This window comes from Hemiscyllium ocellatum, chromosome 20 (assembly GCF_020745735.1).
Source record: "Hemiscyllium ocellatum isolate sHemOce1 chromosome 20, sHemOce1.pat.X.cur, whole genome shotgun sequence".
Classification (NCBI taxonomy): domain Eukaryota; kingdom Metazoa; phylum Chordata; class Chondrichthyes; order Orectolobiformes; family Hemiscylliidae; genus Hemiscyllium; species Hemiscyllium ocellatum.
In genome coordinates, this window is record NC_083420.1 from 882,815 (window position 1) to 904,396 (window position 21,582).

Sequence of the window (21,582 nt, forward strand, 5' to 3'; positions counted from 1 at the left end):
TACATGAGCCTTTTTACTTGCTGTACCTCTGTACTAACTGGACGACTTGAACGAAACATCTTGATCTGAAAGCACCTGGGAATTCTGCAGTTATTCTCTCCTTAAGTGAAGTTGGGGGAAAAAAAAATACCAAACTTGATGAAAATTAAGAAACTGGCGTATGAAAATCATGATAATTAGAAATGTGAAAACAGCAAGAGCTTCTACACATAGTTAAAAAGGAAAAGACTTCACAAAAGAGAGTGGTAGGGAGAGATTATTATTATTAGATAACAAGACTGAAAGATTACAGCCATTGCCTTGGCACTTTCCACTTCATTCACGTTAAGAACAGAAAGCATATCCAATACCACCTCCTCACTATCCATCCCATCTCATCCTCTGAGCCATCTCTTAACGTTCTTCACTCATGAAAACAGCCTCAAGTCCCTCAGTCTTTGCTTGTAAGACCTTCCCTCCATACCAGACAACATCTATCCAAAGCTTTCACATCCTTCCTATAATGCGGCGACCAGAACTGTATGCAATATTCCAAGTGCGGTTCCCCCAGAGTTTTGTACAGCTGCAACATTACCTCATGGCTCCGAAACCCAGTCCCTCTCCCATTAAAAGCTAACACATCGTTGACCTTCTTAACAACCCTATCAACTTGGGTGACAACTTTCAGAGACCTATGCACATGGACACCGAGATCTCTGTGCTCATCCACACCACCGAGAATCTTACTGTTAGCCCAGTACTCTGCACTCCTGTTGCTCCTTCCAAAGTGAATCACCTCACACATTTCCACATTAAACTTCATTTGCCACCTCTCAGCCCAGCTCTGCAGCTTGTTTATGTCCTCTGTAACCAGAGACATCCTTCTGCACTGTCCAGAACTCCACCGACCTTAGCGTGATCCACAAATTTACTAACCCATCCATCTATGCCGTCATCCAGGTCATTTATGAAAATGCCAAAGAGCAGTGGCTCCAAAACAGATCCTTGTGGTACACACTAGTTCATCCTAGAGTTCAGTTACATTTCCCATCAACCATAACCCCGTCTTCTTACAGCTGGCCCCAGGACATCTCTGTAGGAGTTCCACAGGGTAGGGTCCTCAACCCAACCATCTTCAGCTGCTACATTAACGACCGTTCCTCGGTCGTAAGTTCTGAAGTGGGGAGGTTTGCCGATGATAGCACAGTGTTCAGCACCATTCGTGACCCCTTAGCTACTGAAACAGACAGTGGTCAAATGCAACAAGATCAGGGCAATATCCAGGCTTGGGCTGACAAATGTCAAGTAACATTCATGCCACAAATGCCAGACAATGACCATCAACAATGAGACACTAACCACCACCCCATGACATTCTAACGGTATTACCATCAATGAATCCCCCACTGTCAACATCCTTAGGGTTACCAGTAACCAGAAACTCCACTGGACTCACGACACAAACACAGTGGCTACAAGAGCAGGTCAGAGACTAGGGATACTGTGGCGAGTAATTCACCGTCTGACACTCCAAAGTCTATCCACCATCTACAAGGTACAAGTCAGGAGTGTGATGGAATTCTCCCCACTTGCCTGGATGAGTGCAGCTCCAACAACACTCAGGAAGCTGGACACCATCCAGGACAATGCAACCCAGTTGATTGGCACCATACCCACAAGCATCCACTCCCTCCACCACCAACACTCAGTAGCAGCAGCATCTATAAGATGCAGAAATTCACCAAAGATCCTTAGACAGCACCTTCCAAACCCACGACCACTTCCATCTAGAAGGAAGAAGGTCAGCAGATACATGGGAATACCACCACCTCCAATTTCCCCTCCAAGCCATTCACCACCCTGACTTGAAAATATACCACCGTTCCTTCAATGTCGCTGGTCAAAATCCTGGAATTCCCTCCCTAAGGGCATTGTGGGTCAACCACAGCAGGTGGACTGCAGCAATTCAAGAAGGCAGCTCATTACCACCTTCTCAAGGGCAAATAGGGATGGGCTATCAATGCTGGCCAGCCAGTGACACGATAGTCCCACAAGTGAATAAAAAACAAATTGATCCAAACTGCTAAATCACCCTCAATCCCATGCCTCCGTCTTTGCTGGAATAGCCTATTGTGGGGAACATTTGAAACACCTTACGGAAAACCACGTACACTAAATCAACTGATTTACCCTCACCCACCTGTTTGGTCACCATCTCAAAGAACTCTAAGGTTTGTGAGACAAGTGTGCATTCAGCAGTGTCAGTGAAGTGGGCCCAGCAGTCAAGAGTTGGCACCGAAAAAATGTGACAAACCCTACTTTGGCGAGTCTGGCACAGGCAGCAGCCCAGGTGGAGATCACCCCAGAGGCCGGGTGTGGCATGGACTGGATCGGAAAGACCAATATTCTGAACTTTTCACTTCATTTTTCTAATGTATTGCTATGACCTACTATGCTGGACTATTTATTTCTTTACTTTTCTAACTGTTGTTTCCTAAAAATGTGATCTCTCATATCCATAAGCGAGGTACCTTTGTACGCACGATGGCACTATAATGTAATAACTGTAAACTTTTCACTGTACAATTGAGTACATGTGACGATAAAAGCTAATTCAATTCAATTCCTTTCTTGAGAGATTATGGAAGATCCTGTCAAAGGATGACGTTAACAAAATGTTGCCAACAGTCTTCAATGATAACATGACAGAATCCTTGGAGGTCAAATCGGGAGTGAAGCTGGGATGTGTCATCACCCTCAGCTCTTTTGCTCTCTTTATCATCACCATTCTTTATCTCGTCAAGAAGAAGCTTCTCAGCGATGCAGACATTGTCTACGGGACGGACAGAAAACTTTTCAAGTAGTAAACACCAACAACCGCAACAGAAACTTCTTCATACAAATGACGATGTTTCTGAGAAAGCGGCGACGACAATCTTCAAGCCTCATGAATGCCTTCTCAGAAGCATTTTGAGAATTAGTCTCAAACTCAACTAGACTCAAATCCTGAAGTGAGTGTGGGGTGGGGGGTGGGGGGGGGGGTGTTAGTGGGGGAGAGAGAGCTCTTACCTGACAAACCTGTTAGACTTATTTGAGGTGGTAATGAGCAAGTTAGACAAAGGAGAGCCTGTAGAGCTAATCTGTTTGGATTTCAAGGCGGCTTCAGACAAGGTGTCGTGCACTAGGCTGCCTACTAACATATAGCCCATAGTGTGAGAGGAAAGGTACTGGCAATGGATAGAGGACTGGCTGACTGGCAGAAAGTGGGGATAAAAGGGTCTTTTTCAGGATGTCAGCCAGAGACTGGTGCAGTTTCTCAGGAATCATTGCTGGGACCACAATTATTTGCATTATACATTAATGAAAAGGACAAAAGAACGGAGGACATTGCTGTTAAGATTGCAAATGATAAAGATTGGTGGAGGAACAGGTAATGTTGAGGAAACAGGGAGGCTGCAGGAGGACTTAGACAAATAAGAAGAGTGGGCTAAGAAATGGCAAGTGGGTTACAAGGTGGGAAAGCGTGAAATTGCGTGTTTTAGGAGGAAGAAGAGAGGCACAGACTATTTTCTAAATGGGGAAAGGCTTCAGAATCTAAAACACAAAGGGACTTGGGAATCCTAGTTCAGGACTCTCCCAAGGTTAACATGCAGGTTCGAGGAAAATCATTACAGACCACTGTAAAAATCCCATAATATTAAACACAATTAAGGCCTGGAATATAATGCGGCAAAATGAGGGTAACTCACATAAAACATCCCCCCATGCACCAATAGTAGGCGCATGGGGATTCCAACCGGGGATTACAGATGCCACCTTTAAACTCTGGAGATCCAGGGGCATCTCATGCTTAGGGGACCTATTTAAAGATGGGATCCTGATGTCCTTTGAGCAGCTGCGTCTGAAATTCGGAATACCTAATGGGGATCTCTTTCGATGCTTCCAAGTTCGAGAGTATATACAGAGGAAGACTACATTAATAGATAGTCTTTATAAATCAGACAAAGAACGTAATGTCTTACGACCAGCGGGGGCATCCTCCGTTAGTACTATATACCATTTGCTACATGGAGTCTCAGGAGACATGGATGACCTGCTTAAAAAATGGGAGCAGGACTTGGGGCTAGAAATCTCTGAGGATATGTGGAATGACATTTGGGAAAATGCTAGAAGAATTGCTATCTGTAACAGAACTCAGGCTATCCAACTAAAGATACTTCATAGGGCCCATATAGCTCCGGCTCGACCCTGTATCTCTCCTTTTGGGCTTTTCGAACCTCTCATCTCTGAAAATGCATGGGAATAGACTATTTTCTATTCTCTCTTTCTGTGCAAGGAAAAATATTTTGGTGAACTGGGTGGCTGAGGGCCCCCCTGGACTTTCAAATTGGCACAGATTAATTATGGAATATATCCCCCTTGACTTCCTCACAAATATGGTGCACCGAAAGACTGAATTATTTTATAAAATATGGCAGCCCTTTTTGAATTATATAAATGCAGATATTTCGGCTATCCTAACAAGGGCTTTTATTTAGTGAAGATTTCAGACCGGGCTGCTCCGGGGCCCCTTGGGAGAGGAATCCTGTGCGAATACGGGTTTTATTATATTTGATGTTTATACATTCCGAGCATGTAAGAGACTTAGGTATACACTCTGGTTAGTTATAGGTTAGATTAGTAGAAAGTTGAGTTTTTTTTCCTTTCTTTTTTCGTTTCTTTTTTTTCTCTTTTTGTTTTCTTTCTTTCTTTCTCTTTTCTTTGTTAAATTATGACTATTGTATATATGATTTAATTGTACATCAATGTTTGTATTTGAGAGTTTTGTTTATTTTTGTAAATTTGCAAAAATGTTAAATTTCAATAAAAATATCTACAAAAAAAAACATGCAGGTTCGGTTGGCAGTTAGGAAGGCAAATGCAATGTTAGTATTGGTTTCAACAGGGCTCGAGGACAAGTAGAATGGTGGACAGTATCCTCCTTGTATTCACCTTCCACCCACCAATCTCCACAGACATTGCATCATCCTCTGCCACCTACAGATCCCACCACCAGAGATATATTCCCTCCCCACCCCCACCCTCTTTCTGTAGAGACTGTGCCCTCCACGACAACCTCGTCAGGTCAACGGCCCCCCACCAACCCACCCAGACCTCCCAGCACCTTCCCCTTCCACAGCAGGAATGCAAAACCCTCACCACCAGACACCTGGAGGAAGAACACATCTTCCACCTCAGGACCCTTCAACTTCAGGGCATCAATGTGGATTTCAGCAGTTTCCTCATTTCCCCTCCACCCCCCCTCACCCCCACCTTATCCCAGTTCCAACCTTCCAGCTTAGCACCACCCTCATGACCTGTCCATCTTCCTTCCCACCTACCCACTCCACCCTCCTCTCTAACCTATCACTTTACACCCGTCTCCATCCACCTATTGCACATCAGCTACCTTTCCCCCCAGCCCCACTCCCCTGTCATTTACCTCTCCACCCCTCAGGCTCCCAACCTCATTCCTGATTAAGGGCTTTTGCTTGAAATGTCCATCCTGCTGATCCTCTAATGTTGCCTGACCTGCTGTGCTTTTCCAGCACTACACTCTTGACTCTGATCTCCAGCATCTGCAGTCCTCACTTTATCCTACAAGTATAATGATATACAGCTGAGCCTGTATAAGGTTCTTGTCAGACCACATTTGGAATATTGTGAGCAATTTCAGGCCCCTTACCTAGGAAGGATGTATTAGTCTCAGAGGACATTTATAAGAATGATCCGGAGGATATAAGGCTTGTTATTTGAGGAGCGGTTGAGGACTTTGGGTCTGTACTATGGCGTTTTAGAGGGTCGATGGGGGGATCTGATTGAAATTTACAGAATGCTGAGAGAAAGTGAAGACTGCAGATGGAGATCAGAGTCAAAAGGTATGGTGCTGGAAAAGCACAACCGATCAGGCAACACCCGAGGAGCAGGACAGTTGACATTTCAAGCATAAGTTCATCAGGAATGAGGGGGAGGGCTGAGAGATAAATGGGAAGAGGCGTGGTGGGAGAGGGGAGGTAGCTGGAAATGCAATAGGTAGATAGAGGTTGGCGGGGGGGGGGGGGGGGTGATGGTAATCAGTCAGAGAGGACGATGGAACGGATAGGTGGGAAAGATGATGGACAGGTAGGACAGTTCAAGAGGGCGGTGCTGAGTTGGAGGGTTGGATCTGGGATAAGATTGGGGAGGAGGGGAGATGAGGAATCTGGTGAAATCCACACTGATCCGGTGTGGTTGGAGGGCCCCAAGGTGGAAAACGAGGTGTTATTCCTCCAGTGGTCGGTTGGCTGGAATCTGGCAGAGGAGTGGGAAGGGCAGTTGAAGTGAAGTGGTCGGCCACAGGACAGCGGGGTTGTTTAGTGCACGTGTCTCAGATGTTCTCCGAAATGTTCCACAAGTCACAAGTTCCCAATGTAGAGGAGACCACTTTGGGAGCAATGGACAGTAGATGACCTATGTAGAGGTGCAAGTAAATCTCTGTCAGATGTGGAAGGACCCTTTGGGGCCTTGGATGGAGTTTTGATTGGGGGGGGGGGGGGGGGGGGGGGGGGGGGGGGTCGGTCAGCGCAGGTTTTACACTTCACTTCCTGCAGTGGCAGGGGAAGGTGTCAAGAATGGGGTTTGAGCTGTTGGGGGGGCATGGACCTCACGAGGAGTCACAGAGAGATTAATCTCTGTTGAACACAGATAGGGGTGGGAGGGAAATATATCCCTGTTTGTAGGTGGCAGAAATGGCAAATGATGATGCGCTGTATCCAGAGGATGATTAGTTGGAAGGTGTTGATCCGGGGGGTTTTGTCCTTGTTGTGATTGGAGGGGTGGGGTTCAAGGGCAGAGAAGTGGGAAGTGGAGATGTGCTGGGAGGCAACATTGTCCACATGGGAGGAGAAATTGCAGTCCTTTGAGGAGGAGGCCATCTGGGATTTGCTATGGTGGAGCTGGTCCTCCTGGGAGCACATGTGATGGAAGTGGAGGAATTGGAGTAAGGAATGGCATTTTCACAGGAGAGGGTGTGGGAGGCAGTGTAGTCCAGGTAGCTGTGGGAGTCAATGGGTTTGAAGTAGGATGTCAGTGTTGAGTCGGTCACTGGAAATGGAGATGGAGAGGTCCAGAAAGGGAAGGGAGGTGTCCGAGATGGTCCAGGTGAACTCGAGGTCAGGGTGGTAGATGTTCGGGAAGTTGATGAACTGTTCAACCTCTTTGTTGGAGCACAAGGTGGCACCGATACATAGATCGATGTAGCGGAGGAAAGGGTATAGAATGGTGCAGGTGTAGCTGCAGAAGATGGACTGTTCCATATACCCGAACAGGCTGGCATAACTGAAACCCATGGCTACCCCTTTGCCATGTACCCAACAAAGAATACTGGGAGGCCTGGATAGAGTGGATATGGAGAAGGTGTTTCCAAAAGTGGGACAGACTGGAATCCAAAGACACAGCCTTAGAGTTTAAGGGATAATCTTCCAGAACTGAGCTATAGATGAATTTCTTCAGCCAGAGGATGGTTAATCCATGGAACTCATTGTTGCACAGGGCTATGGAGGTCAAATCATTGGTGGTATTAAAGACAGTCATAAATGGGTTCTTGATTGGTTAGGGGGTTAAGTGTTAAAGGAAGAAAGCAGGAGAATGAAGTTGAGAAACATATCAGCCACAACTGCTTGATTTATTTCTACTCCAACCCTTCTGATCAGAGTGTATCGCCTCCAGATTTCCACAACCCTGCCAAATTGTGAAACTTTTGACTGATGGTGAAAGTCATACATTTCACTGAAGCAAGTGTATTCCTTACCTTTCTCAGATCCCATAAATAAATTCTGTAAAAGAAAGGCATTAAAAAGTCAGAATTATTTCTAAAATATGCAAGAATCCTACCCTACAGTAGAAAACAAAACATGCATTATTCAGTTCATAAGTTGATAATATTTGAATGAGGACAGTCAAAACATAACAGTCTTTGTAAAAACACTGAATATTTGTGATTACTGCACAACTGACACCTTTTATCCTCAAATGTTACTTCCTAATTTCACTAGAAAAAGCTATAAACTCTCAAACAGACTATGACATGGTACAAGTACCATAACAGCAACGTTGAGACACAATGGCAAGTAATTTCAACATGCAATTTACAAAGCTGTATGCAAATAAACCACAAACCATCCTCAACATTCACACTTTTCACAGTCACTCTGGTTACTTGTGATTCATTCGTATCTCTTCGACATTTGGATTGCATACTAGAAACTGTTGGATCATAAATTCTGAATTACAATTACTCCATTTAGTTATACATGTCAGAACACAAAAACATTTGGACATTCTGACAGTATACTCTTACAATTAAATCTTGGAAATATTATAAAAGAACAAAGTACAAGTGTAGCCAGTCATTTGAGCCTGCACCACCACTCAATATGATCACAGTTGATCTGATCTTAACCTCAACTCCGCATTCCTGTATTTGTCTGATAACCTTTCATTCCTTGATAATCATAGGATCGTAGAAACCCTATAGAAGCAGACCATTAGGCCCATCGACTCCATATCCACCCTATCCCTGTAACCCTGGATGTTCCATGGCTAATCCACCAACCCTACACATCTTTGGACTGTGGGAGAAACCAGAGTACCTGGAGGAAAGAGCTGAAAATGTGTTGCTGGAAAAGTGCAGCAGGTCAGGCAGCATCCAAGGAACAGGAAATGCGACGTTTCGGGCATAAGCCCTTCCTATGCCCGAAACGTCGAATCTCCTGTTCCTTGGATGCTGCCTGACCTGCTGCACTTTTCCAGCAACACATTTTCAGCTCTGATCTCCAGCATCTGCAGACCTCACTTTCTCCTACCTGGAGGAAACCCACGTTGACACACTAAGAACATGCAAACTCCACATAGACAGAATCACCCGAAGGCAGAATCAAACCCAATTCCCTGGCACTATGAGGAAGCAGTGCTAACCACTGAGCCACCATGTCCCCTGGATCAAGAATCTACCTCTGCCCTAAGAATATTTAAAAATTCTGCACCAATATATTTTCAGCAATGCAATTTCAGAGACACTCAACTGTCTGACAGGAACCAAAAACTGTTTTAAATGGGCATGGTCTTCTTTATTAAATTGTGACCTCTAGGTCCACATCCTCCCACAAGGGGAAAACAGCTGTTCAACATCGACCTGATCAAGTCCCCTCAAGGTCTTAGAGGCTTCAATTAAGTCACCTCTGACTTTTCTGACAAGTCTAGAGGACACAACTTAAGGAGTCAACCTAAGACAATCTGCTCTTCAAAGTGTTATTCAAGGAAACCTTCTCTGAACTGCTTCCAACACATTAACATCCTTCTCAAAGTACAGTGACCAGTACAGTACACTGTACTCCAAATGCAGTCTCACTAAAGCCCTTTTTAAGTGAAGCATAATTTCACTAATCCTGCATTCAATTCTCCTCTCAATCATCACAACATTCTATGAAGCTTTCCTGATGAGTTGCATACCTGCATTCTGTCCTTCTGTGATTCGTCTACGACGATATCCAGATGTCTCTATATCTCACAGCTCTGCAACCTTACACCATTTGGGTAACATTTCTTTTTATTCTTTCAGCCAAAATGAAAAGTTTCATACTTGCCTGCATTGTATTCTATTTGCCAGGTCTTATCCCACTTACTTAGCCTGCCTATGTCCCTTTGTAGGCTCATGTCCTCCTCACAACTCACTTTCCTACCTGTCTTTGTGTCATTAAACAATAGAAGAGTTAGGGCCTGAGTGTCGGGTCCTGTGGCACACCACTCATGACATCCTGCATCACACACATTATCAAGTTTGTTTAAACACTGTCAAGCTAAAGGCAATTGCCCAAATCGTTTCCTTAGAATTAGATTTTGAGGTAGAAGAATAAAACAATGCAATACCTTTGAATGCTGTTACATAATATTAAACATTTGAAGAACATGTAAAAATTTCTTACAATGGAAAGTTTTTCTGTAGTCGTGTACCGTGTAAGTATATAGGTGCGTTTTCCAGACCATGGCTCAAAGTCACTCCCAACTGCTGTGTCCTCTGCTTTGTCACGTTGTTTCTTACCAGGATCCTGGGTAATAACACAGAAATAAATCTGTCAATGCAAGTTAACAACCTTCGCCTTTTACAATGTCTGTATATTATAATCCAATCCTTATCAAGGTTGAGTCTTAACAAGGAAAGCAGGTCAAATGAAAATGCTGTAGAGACTAAAGGGGACAGTTAGACCAGTTGATTAGATGCTGAAAAATGTGTTGCTGGAAAAGCGCACCAGGTCAGGCAGCATCCAAGGAGCAGGAGAATCGACGTTTTGGGCATAAGCCCTTCTTCAGGTCAGCTCTGATCTCCAGCATCTGCAGTCCTCACTTTCTCCCAGTTGATTAGATAGTTAGCTTGTGGCTACGATCAGCATTTACAGCACAGGTTCAGTCCTTTTTTGGCTGTGGTAGACTTAGGACCTGCCTCACCTACTTCAAAGTGAACGACTTTTTGAAAACAGTAAAAGGTAGACAAACCTATATCTGAAATCCCAAAATCCAAAAACCTCCAAAGTCCAAATGGTTTCTGTGTGACATTTTTTATCTCATTAAGCACAAGGGACTGTGAGAGAATACAGGAGGATATAGATAGACTGGAGAGTTGGGCAGAAAAGTGGCAGATGGTTTTCAATCCAGACAAACGTGAGGTGATGCATTTAGGCAAGTCTAATTCTAGAGCAAATTACACAATGAACGGAAGAGCCTTGGGAAAAGTTGATGGGCAGAGAGATCTGGGAGTGCAGGTCTATTGTACCCTGAAGGTTGCTGCACAGGTGGATAGAGTGGACAAGAAGGCATACAGTTTGCTTGCCTTCATTGGATGGGGTATTGAGTATAAGAGCTGGCAAGTCATGTTAAAATTGTACAAGACATTGGTTCGGCCACATTTAGAATACTGTGTACAGTTCTGGTCGCCACATTACCAGAAGGAGGTTGATGCTTTGGAGAGGGTGCAGAGAAGGTTTATGAGGATGTTGCCTGGTATGGAAGGTGCTAGCTATGAAGAGAGGTTGAGTAGGTTAGGTTTATTTTCACTAGAAAAAACGAGATTATGGGGGGACCTGATTGAGGTTTACAAAATCATTAAGGGTATAGAAAGGGTGGACAGAGATAAGCTTTTTCCCAGGGTGAAGGATTTAATAATGAGAGTTCACAGTTCCAAGGTGAGAGGTGGAAAGTTTAAGCGGGATATGTGTGGCAAGTACTTCCCACAGAGGGTGGTGGGTATTTGGAATGCGGTGCCAGCAGAGGTGGTAGAGCCAGGCATGGTAGATTCATTTAAGATGTGTCTGGATAAGTGCAAGAGTAGGTGGGGAGCAGAGGGATACAGATGCTTAAGAATTGACCGACAGGTTTAGACAGTATATTTGGATCGACTCAGGCTTGGAGGGCCGAAGAGCCTGTTCCTGGGCTGTAAATTTTCTTTGCTCTTTGGTGTGCAGTTAACTCAACTCCACACCCATTCGATGCAGGTCACTCAGATGCGACATGGTGGGGGGGTGGCCCAGCTCTGACAGGCCTGAATTCTGTCTCAGAGACCATACGACTCACTGTGAATCTGCTGCTCAGTAAGATTTTTTAAAATTTCACTGTTGAACTGGCACTTAATCTGAAAATTTGAAAAGTTCCAAATTCCCAAAACCAGTTGGTCCCAAGCATCTCCGATAAAGGATTGTGTACCTGTACAAGTATAATTCCAGTAATCCCAAAACCACTTTATAAATTGCATTGAAAAGAAAACAGCTTTTGTCTGGCATCCAAAATAAACTCTATTAGCGCAACTAAAACACCACACAAAATACACGCAGAATCTTTGAATCCAACACCTCAGTAGGATTAAGCCACTGAGACATCAACTGTTCGACTGCTACTTTGTGCGGCCATTACATACTTGAGCTGAGATGTACTCAGCCTCTTCAGGGTTTCTCCCAACATTTCTGGTATGGGAGAAACACCGACTCTTCACTCTAAGTGAAGCTAAATCATCCTACATCCATCCCTTTTCAGCTGCACTGATCTACCAACCTTATTCCAAGAACGGCTCAAAATGCCAAGAAAATAGAAACTCAATCTTCATCTTTAAGCTACTGATTCTCCTTCAAGATTAAATAAACTCCAGAAGTCATAAAATAATCTAAGATAAACAAAAAAACCTATTAATGGTGCACTAAAACAATTAAAGTTAGGCCTCCAAACAATTTTGAAACAAAATCACTACAGCTACAGAAATATTTACAATTATTAACTGTAGACACTAAACTGACAGGGAACCGATGGTGCAGCACGGTGGCTCAATGATTAGCATTGTCAATTCACAGCCGTCAGAAACCCAGGTTTGATTCCAGCCTTGGGTGACTGCCTACGTTGAATTTGCACATTTTCCCCACGTCAGCATGGGTTTCCTCTGGGTACTCTGGCTTTCTCCACAGTCCAGGGATGTGCAGGCTAGATGATTAGCTATAGGAAATGCAGGGTTACAGGGATTAGGTAGAGGGGCGAGTTGGCCTCACCAACTTTATTATTTAGTAGTTTGAACTCAAAATTTCAAATAGAAGTATTCAAAGGAGAAAATGAGTACTCCCGATTTACTTTGAAAATGATTCATCACAAAAATGAACAGTAAGATTAAAAATTCATTAAGTACACAAATCAAATATCTGTAATTTGGGGGATCAGAATGCTGAGCTTATTTAAAAATCAAAAATGGAACAGCACAGTCAAGAAAGTTTTAAAATACCATGTTGGCATTGTTTTTTCCTGCTCCCATGACTGCAGACGTCAGAGGATCTGCTGTTGCAACGAACTGTGACAGAGGATCACTCCCATCCAGCATGCTGCTCAGAGGGTCCATCATCGAACTGGAGGATGAAGATGATGTCGAAGAAGTACTTCCTTTACGCACTATTTTCTTAGTCTTTGACTCAGTGACCTACAAGAAATGGTCAAATAAATGCATTATCTTTCTGTATTAACTCTCCTTGATACATCTTTGCAAGCTGTTGTGCCACTGTAAGATTCAGAGTTAGACAGCATGGAAACTGACCCTTTGGTCCAATTCGGCCTGTTGACCAGATATCCTAAATTAATCTAGTCCCACTTGCCCGCACTTGGCCCAAATTCTCTAAACCCTTCCTTGTCATGTATCCATCCAGATGCCTCTTAAATGTTGTAATTGTACCAGCCTCCAACACTTCCTCTGGAAGCTCATTCCATACCCGCACTCCCTTTGCATGAAAAAGTTGCCCATTTTCCCCTCTCACAACAAACCTATGCCCTCTAGTTCTGGACTCCTGCATCCCAGGGAAAAGACCTTTCTATTTACCATACCCATTCCCTCTTGATTTTATCAATCTCTACAAAAACGTCATCCTTCAGCCTCTGACACTCCAAGGAAAAATAGCCCCAGCCTATTCAGCCTCTCCCTATAGCTCAAACCTTCCAACCCTGCCAACATCCTTGTAAGCTGAAAATGTGTTGCTGGAAAAGCGCAGCAAGTCAGGCAGCATCCAAGGAGCAGGATAATCGATGTTTAGGCATGAGCCCTTCTTCAGGGATCGACGTTTCCCGAAGAAGGGCTCGTGCCCGAAACGTCGATTCTCCTGCTCCTTTGTAAGGGTTCATAAAAAAATTTCAAGTTTCACAACATCTTTTCTTTAGGAGAGACACCAGAATATTCCAGAAGTGGCCTAACCAATGTCCTGGACAGCTGCAAAATGACCCCTCAACTTAGACCAATATAGGAAAGCAGACTAAATACCTTCTTCACTATATTATTTATCGGAGACTCCATTTTCAAGAAACGATGAAGCTGCACTCCAACACTCCCTAGGACTTTACCATTAAAGTGTATAAGTCCTGCCTGAGTTATCTTTCCAAAATGCAGTACCTCACATTTATCTAAATTCCTCAGCCCATCTGATCAAGATTCCTTATACTCCGAGGGAACCTTCTTCACTATCCACCACACCTCCAATTTTGGTGTCATCTGCAAACTTACGAACTATACCTCCTATGTTCACATCCAAATCATTTGTATAAGTGACAAAAGGCAGTGGACACAACACCGATCCTTGTAGTAGACCACTAGTCACAGGCCTTCAATCTGAAGAGCAACCCTCCACCACCAACACCCTCTTTCTTCTATCTTTGAGCCAGTTCTGTATCCAAATGACTATTCTCCCTTCAATTGGCATTTTCATCAAATACAAAAAAAATTGTATTTCACCTGCATTTGAAATCTTAACCAAAATGTTTTCAAAGTATCTTCTTGTCCACCCTCAGCTCACTGAAAGTTTATCTTTCTTGATTCCATCCGAACCCTTCTTGGCTTTACATCATGTCCGCCAAAATCTTGCCTCATCACAACAATCCCAGCTTCTCCAGCCAACTCATGGAACAACACTCCCTCATCTCTTCAACCCCCTCTCCTTTGCGACTTATTCACCACGCCACCCACGGTGAAAGTCTATATGCACATCAAGTACACTGCTATCAGCCATCCTCCCTCTCACATCAAAATACAAAATCAGAAACACAATTTACCTACAACAAAATCAGCACCACCCCAAGTGGCTGTTAATGCTTTCAGATTGTTTCAAATAGTTTCCCAACCAGCAGGATTAAAATGACTGGCCTGCAGTTGCCAGGACTTATATTTCTCCACTTCAATGAACAAAATGGCAACATTTACAATCATTCAGGCCTCTGACACCACATCAAAACCTAAAAACTTGTAAGATTGTTGCCAGCAACGCCATAATTTATACCCTTCCTTCCTTCAGCAATCTAGAAATTATTTCCTCCAGATGAATTTTCACTTTCACTATTGTCAGCTTTTCTAACATGTCCTCTATCTTATTCAGTATTCCAAAACTGCCTCATGTAATCTTAGAATTGGCAAAGTCCTCTTTCTTGGTAAACAAGGCAATGCATTCAGCAGCACTCAGTCAGCAGTCCTCTGTCTCTCCCAATCAATCTTCATTTCGATCCCCAACTGACCCTTACTGCTCTTCTACTAACCCGATTACTGTCGATATATTGAACTTCCCTTTGCTGTTAGTACAGGTATAGAATGATGACTGTTCCTTGAATGCTCTTACTGCACTTTGCACTTCATTATATAATTTATTATTCATCTGCCATCAGTCATACACTGCCTTTTTCAGCTTCATCCAACTCAAATGCCTTTAAACCTTTGTGGAAATATACTTGGACTACAGGATCACAAACACAACACAGAAATGGTTCAATGTGACAATGCCATCTTGTCTTTTCAGCCTAATAGTCAACAAACTGACTTGACTATCAATGATGTTTTCTTTTAAAAAAAAAGGAGACAGAGCAATGTTACTGAGAAACGCACTGTAATAAGTTTCAGAGGATGGAAGTCACCAAATTCAAGAGGTACAGCCTCGAAGCAGCATGACTTGAACTCTGCTTTGTAATTCCTGTCTCTGGAGTGCCTTCAAGTAAAAAACAAACAGAAAATGAAATCACATTTACAGTTTTCAGCAGATGCCATCTTTAGCACATGTTCTTTTTTGTCACATCTCACCACCATATCCTCGAGGCCAAGCTAATCCAAATCAAAGAGACAAGATCTGTCAGGGTACTGGGGGTCTGCAGGGTCAATGGAATAAAATTAAATTCAACAGTAACTTTCAAACATAAAACCATTCAGAACACCACATTCCCAGCAGAGGCTCCTGAGCACGCCCATGACAACTACTGGATGAACTATGAGGGAGTGACATGATGAAGTAGTTGCCCAGGTAGCTTACGTACAGAATGCAGCTCTTCGATAATATTTTTAAATTCCATACAATCAGTAATCAAGAAGCATCACTACAAATAAATTAAACCACTTGAACTCATGAGTTTCAAGAACACACCTCAACCTTTCAGTGAGGATTCACGATGTAGATCAGACAAATAAAATTGGCAAAGACTGCCTGGAATATGATTTTTTTTCAACAGTTTGCAACAGCTTCCTAGAATAATATGTTGGAAAACCAACTAAGGACAAAGTTAGTCTCAATCTAGTAAGGAGGCAGAATGAGTTAGTACTCTAACTGTAAAGGATTTGCTGAGAAAGTGCTCACAACATATGGAATTTCATATTACATTGAACTCCAAAACATCTCGTTCAAAAAGAATTTTCAACAAACCATTCACATTGGTATGAGGAGACATCTGGCAGAGTAATTAAACTAAAAAATGTATGCTACCAAATAACCAGTCAAAAAATGTTTAAAACATTCAACCAAACAACAAACTTTCAGTTGGAAACGTCCACTTGACTCGGGCTGTTTAAGACAGTGTTGGTGTAGAAAAGCAAGGCAGGTCTGCTTTTACTGTTTTAGCTTTAAGATACACTGACTGAGAAATACTAAACTCTACATTTCAGCCATATACACAATTATTTCATTTCCCAAGGTGCGTCCACTGTATTTGGTGCCTCTTTTGGAGGACCAGAAAATATTTCCATCCTGAGCTGATCCCCCCCGCAGAAATGCAACTTTAATAGCAATTGATCTGTGCTCCGAAGCGTTAGTTGTTAATCAAGCGAAAGGAAATTCAAGATTGTTTATCCGTACAAGCATTCAGTGAATCCCATATCCTGATCCCCCAGTGTTTCATTAAAAACTTGCTTCACTAGCTTGGTTTTGGCTTTATAAGTTCCATCAGGGATCATCTTTGTGGGTGCACACCATTACTATAAAAAGGGGCTGTTGGCGCACTATCTGGTACCTCTGTATACCTCAAATTTTCTCTAAATGTGTAATTCTTGTGAAACATTACTGAAAGAAATGACAATGGATGGGCAATGGCAAATATTCAAAGAGCGAATGGGCGGAAAGAGAATAATGCCTAAATACAAAAAAGGCATACAAAATGATGAGAAAACAATACGCTGGAGAACTGAGAACAGTTTGAAAGCAAGTAAAGGAGGACCGTGGGTTTGATTCAGAAGTGGAAAGTTGAGTATGAGTGTAAGCTTGCAAGGAACATAAGAACTCACTGTAAAGCTCCTATTATTACATAAACAGAAAAAGATTAGTTTTCACTAATGTAGGCATTTACATTCCAACAGGAGAATTAGTAAAAGACTGATAACTATATTCATAGTTGTGTTCACACAAAGAGGTGGCAGGTGGGACTAGATTGGGTTGGGATATCTGGTCTGCATGGACAGCTTGGACCGAAGGATCTGTTTCCATGCTGTACATCTCTATGACTATGACTAAATGATAGGGTACACTGGATTTAATGGGAGGACAGAACTGAAGCCAATCTTTATTAGTAGAGAAATGGTGTTGGAGAAATTAATGGGTTGAAAGGCAAATAAATCCCCAGGTTTTGAATCTACATCCCAGAGTACACAGAGAAATGGCCCTAGAACCAGTGGATGCTTTGATGGTCATCTTCAATATTTCTTATAAACTGTACAGTTGCTACAAATTGAAGGGTAGATAATGCAAACTGACTTTTTTTTTTAAAAAGAGGTAGAGAGCAAAGAAGGAATTATAGACCAGGGAGTCTTAGGTCAGTAGTGGGGAACAGGCTAGAGTCCGTTATCAAGGATTTTATATCAGAACACTTAGTGGTAGAATCAGACAATCAGCGTGAATTTAAAAATAAAAAAAATCACATTTGACAAATCTATTGGAATTCTTGAGGATTAGCTGGTAGTGTTAGTCAGAGGAGTCAATAGATGTGGTTCATTTGGACTTTTAGGAAGCTTCCGACACAATCCCATTTAGAGATTAATGTGTAAAATTAACACCCTACTCACAAGTGCACGTACTTTAAGAGGTATACAAATTTGGTTAGGAGACAGGAAATAAATGGGTCTTTTTCTGAATGGCAGGCAGTGACCATTGGACCCCAGCTATTTATGATACCTGTAAATGATTTAGATGAGAGAACTAAATGTAATTGCAAAATTTGCAGAGGACATAAAACTGGAGTAAGGGTGAGCTTTAAGGATGCAGGGGAGATTTTACAGTGTGATTTGGACAGGCTGAGTAAGTTGGCCAACGCATTGCAGGTGCATACTGTGGATAAATGGCAGGTTATTCATTTTGTTCACAAAACCAGAAAGGCAGATTATTATTTGGCCGTAAATGGAGAGGGGAGAAAATGGTCAATGAGACCTGGATGCACCAGTCACTGAGTTCAAGTGCACCAGTTGCAACAGGCAATACAGAAGGTAAACAGTACATTGGCCTGCATAGTGAGAGGATTAGTATACAAGGACAAGGATGTCTCACTGCAATTACATTGGGCAATGCGGAGGTCACACCTGGAATATTGTGTGAAATTTCAGTCTCCTCATGGAATTTTTCTAAGTTCCTAAACAGGATTAGACACGTTAGATGAAGGATGAATATTCCTAACTGCACGAGGATACAGAACCAGTGGCTACAGTTTAAGGATAAAGAGCAAACCATATAGGACTGAAAACAGTGGAAATTTCTTCACCCAGAGAGTGACAAATCTGTGCAATTTATTACCACAGAAAGGGGTTGAAGTATGGTTTAAAGGATGAGGTACATATAGCTCAAGGCCAAAGGAATGAAGGAACAAGCTGGGGATTGGGGAGTGGGGGGGGTGAAAATTAGGGAATTGTGTGTGTATTAACTGAATGGTGGGGCAGGTTCAGGGGGTCGAATGGCCTCCTCCTATTTTCTACATTTCTATGCTATAACAAAATAAAGAACAACCGACGCTGGAAATCTAAAACAAAACTAGAAATTGCCAGAGAAACTCAGCAGGTCTGGCAGTATCTGTGGAGAGAGAAACAGAGTTCATGTTTCAAGTCCAGCAACGCTTTTTCAGTTCTGAATTTTTTTTGTTTTATTTTGTTTGACATATTTTATTAACTTGCCTTCTAGTTTGCTCATGGTCACTAAAATGTCCTTGTCACATTGGCTCGTATTCCTGGGTTGTCCTTATTAAACAATGCCCTGTCTTGCCTTCTGTCCTAACTCAGGAACCCTGACAGGGAAGGAACATTGTTCATTGTTGAACACTGAAATAGAATCACTACCCATGGTATACATAAACTAGGCCCAGGCCAGGACAGACCCATCACAGAGGCTTTTTAAAAAAATATCGAGAGACTCTCTTTAACCTCGGTCCACTTCCTTGCATTTCCTAATTAACCTGTTCAAAGATGTCATCTCACACCTCTGCTGCAGGTGGTACGTAATCCAGTCCTCCTGGTTCAGGGGCAGGAACATTACCATTGGACTAAATGAGCCTGTAGGTCCATTTTTTTTAATATCACCCTCAAGCAAATCACTGCTGATGTTTTTGTTGTTTTTAATCTATTAACCACCACACGTAAATCGTATTGCCAACTAGAAATTTACATGCACAGCCTATTAGAAGCAAATCAAATTGTTCAGAGATGTTAATACATATCTCTGAACTAGGCGTGACTTGAACTAGGCCTCTTGGCTCAGAGGTAGGAACAACAGCAATGCTCACAAAAGTCATTTGTGTTGGTTTTATAGTTAGTTTAGTCCACTTGTTCAACACACTGTGACACAACCTATACAGCAGGTGGGACATGAACCTCGCTCTAACTCAAAGATAGGGTTACTAACACCGCACCACAAGAGTCTGCATTGGAGCAGGCAGGACTTGAATCCAGGCCTCCTAGCTCAGAAGTAGGGACACATGAACTGCATCACAACAGTCCATTGGTATCTGTTTTGTTTGCTCCCATATCATGAAAAGAATTATTTCAACCAGTTTTTGAACTTTCTCCAGGGGCACATTTACTCCAAAGCTCACTGTTTGTGTTCAGTGTATTTTCTTGGCTTCCAACTTTATGCTTCATGGACTCAACATTCTGCCCCTCATCTTCTGCACTCATTCAGCTTTTATATTTTCCAGTGGCCTTACCATACTCAAATTCTAATAGTCCAAAAACTTATCCATTCACTCCCCCCCCACACACCCCCAATAACAACATTAGCTTAAAACGTAAACAAAAAATGTTGCAGTCAACATTTAAAATTAACCATGAACTTCAATGAATGACAATAAACTTCTTTCATGTCACGAGTTTTAATGGCTTTTATTAACGCACCCATTGTTATGTCATCACTTTAACACGAGTGAAATTAATCCAGTTCAAGATCAACTTGGTAATTTTGGGAAAATTCAATGCCAACATAACAACACTGAGTTCTTGCTGTACCACCATGAATATCTAACAACAAAATATGGCAAAGGTGGCAACGACAGGGTTATTTTGCCATTTTCCTTACTCAGATAGAGGTTTTAGAAAGGCACTGTCTGCTTTATTATATGATAGCTAAGTTTGGTACCCATAGGAAGGGCCTCAACCGGGACCTCAGGTTCATGTCACATTACAGGTGACCACCATTGCAATATATACATACACACACATGCACCCCCTCACAGACTTACGACACTCTGCACTCACTATACACACGCACACACACTTTCTCACACTCTCAACCCCCAACCCAGACAGACAAAGACTCACCCACACACACACACACACATATATTTTGTGGGGTGAATTTGTACTTGCAGGGTTACATTGTAATTTGCTCAAAAACTGCATGAATTTATGTAAAACTCTTTATCTCACTTTTTAGATTAGAATCTATCTAAACATCAGGTCATAGACAGAGAACACAGGGGGCTAACACCTTCAACATATTGTCTAGCTATCACTATTGTTAACAGCTAACCCGAGAAGGTTTTGTGATTTACACGTGAAAGAAGTGAAACTATCACTGTATTCTAACAGATGAAAGGCTTAACAGACAATCAATTTTTCAATGTATAATTTTAGTTACATCACACTGCAAATTTTTGCTATAAATTGTGTTATGATCGAGCCCTCCACAATCACCTGATGAAGGAGCGATGCTCTGAAAGCTGGTGTGCTTCCAGTTAACCGTGTTGGACTCTAACCTGGTGTTGTGTGATTGTTAACTTTGCTTCATTATAATGTGGTCCAGCTCAGTGGGACCAGAGGACACTGCCCTCAGAATAGCGCGGACAGCTTTTGCAGTAATTTTATCTCTAACCAAAACTTGCGCAGGGCAAGTAGATACGAATTGATGATAAGCTGTTCACAGAAAGGCCCAGGCCCAGGCCCAGGCCCACTCTGGGAATGGCGACAGCGGCCAATCTTTCAAAAACAAACCCCAGCAGCCACCTCTTACCACAACACAGCAGCCATCTTGCCAGTCACGTGCCACTACTCACACACTCTGACCTTTGAACACATTGGGTCAGGCGGGGCGCGCCATCTTTTAGGGCATTGAAGCTCCGCCCTATTACGTCACCGTGTGCGTGCAATGACGTAACGCGCCAGGTGTCAGCAGCACGTACTGAGCAAGCGCAGTCTGAGTGGAAGGCGGAAGAGACAAGGTGTCTGTCTGTGAGACTGTTATAACTGTATCTCACACATGGAGCTCCAGGGGGCGGGTGTGTAGGCCGGGGTCTGGTAAAGGAGGC

The 21,582-nt window shown here is 42.8% G+C and overlaps 1 protein-coding gene across 1 annotated transcript in view; it reads right to left on the reverse strand.

Moving 5' to 3' along the window:
* The window catches only part of vps35l (VPS35 endosomal protein sorting factor like), a 149,020-nt gene extending 127,646 nt beyond the window's left edge, over nt 1-21,374 (reverse strand). The window contains exons 1-5 of the mRNA XM_060840406.1: nt 21,288-21,374; nt 15,434-15,533; nt 12,809-13,000; nt 9,981-10,103; nt 7,808-7,832 (exon numbers count right to left, since the gene is read on the reverse strand). Of these exons, the coding sequence (XP_060696389.1) occupies nt 7,808-7,832; nt 9,981-10,103; nt 12,809-13,000; nt 15,434-15,533; nt 21,288-21,304 (457 nt within the window). The 5' untranslated portion in view covers nt 21,305-21,374. The remainder of the gene's footprint in view (nt 1-7,807; nt 7,833-9,980; nt 10,104-12,808; nt 13,001-15,433; nt 15,534-21,287) is intronic.
* Nucleotides 21,375-21,582: the final 208 nt, after the last annotated feature.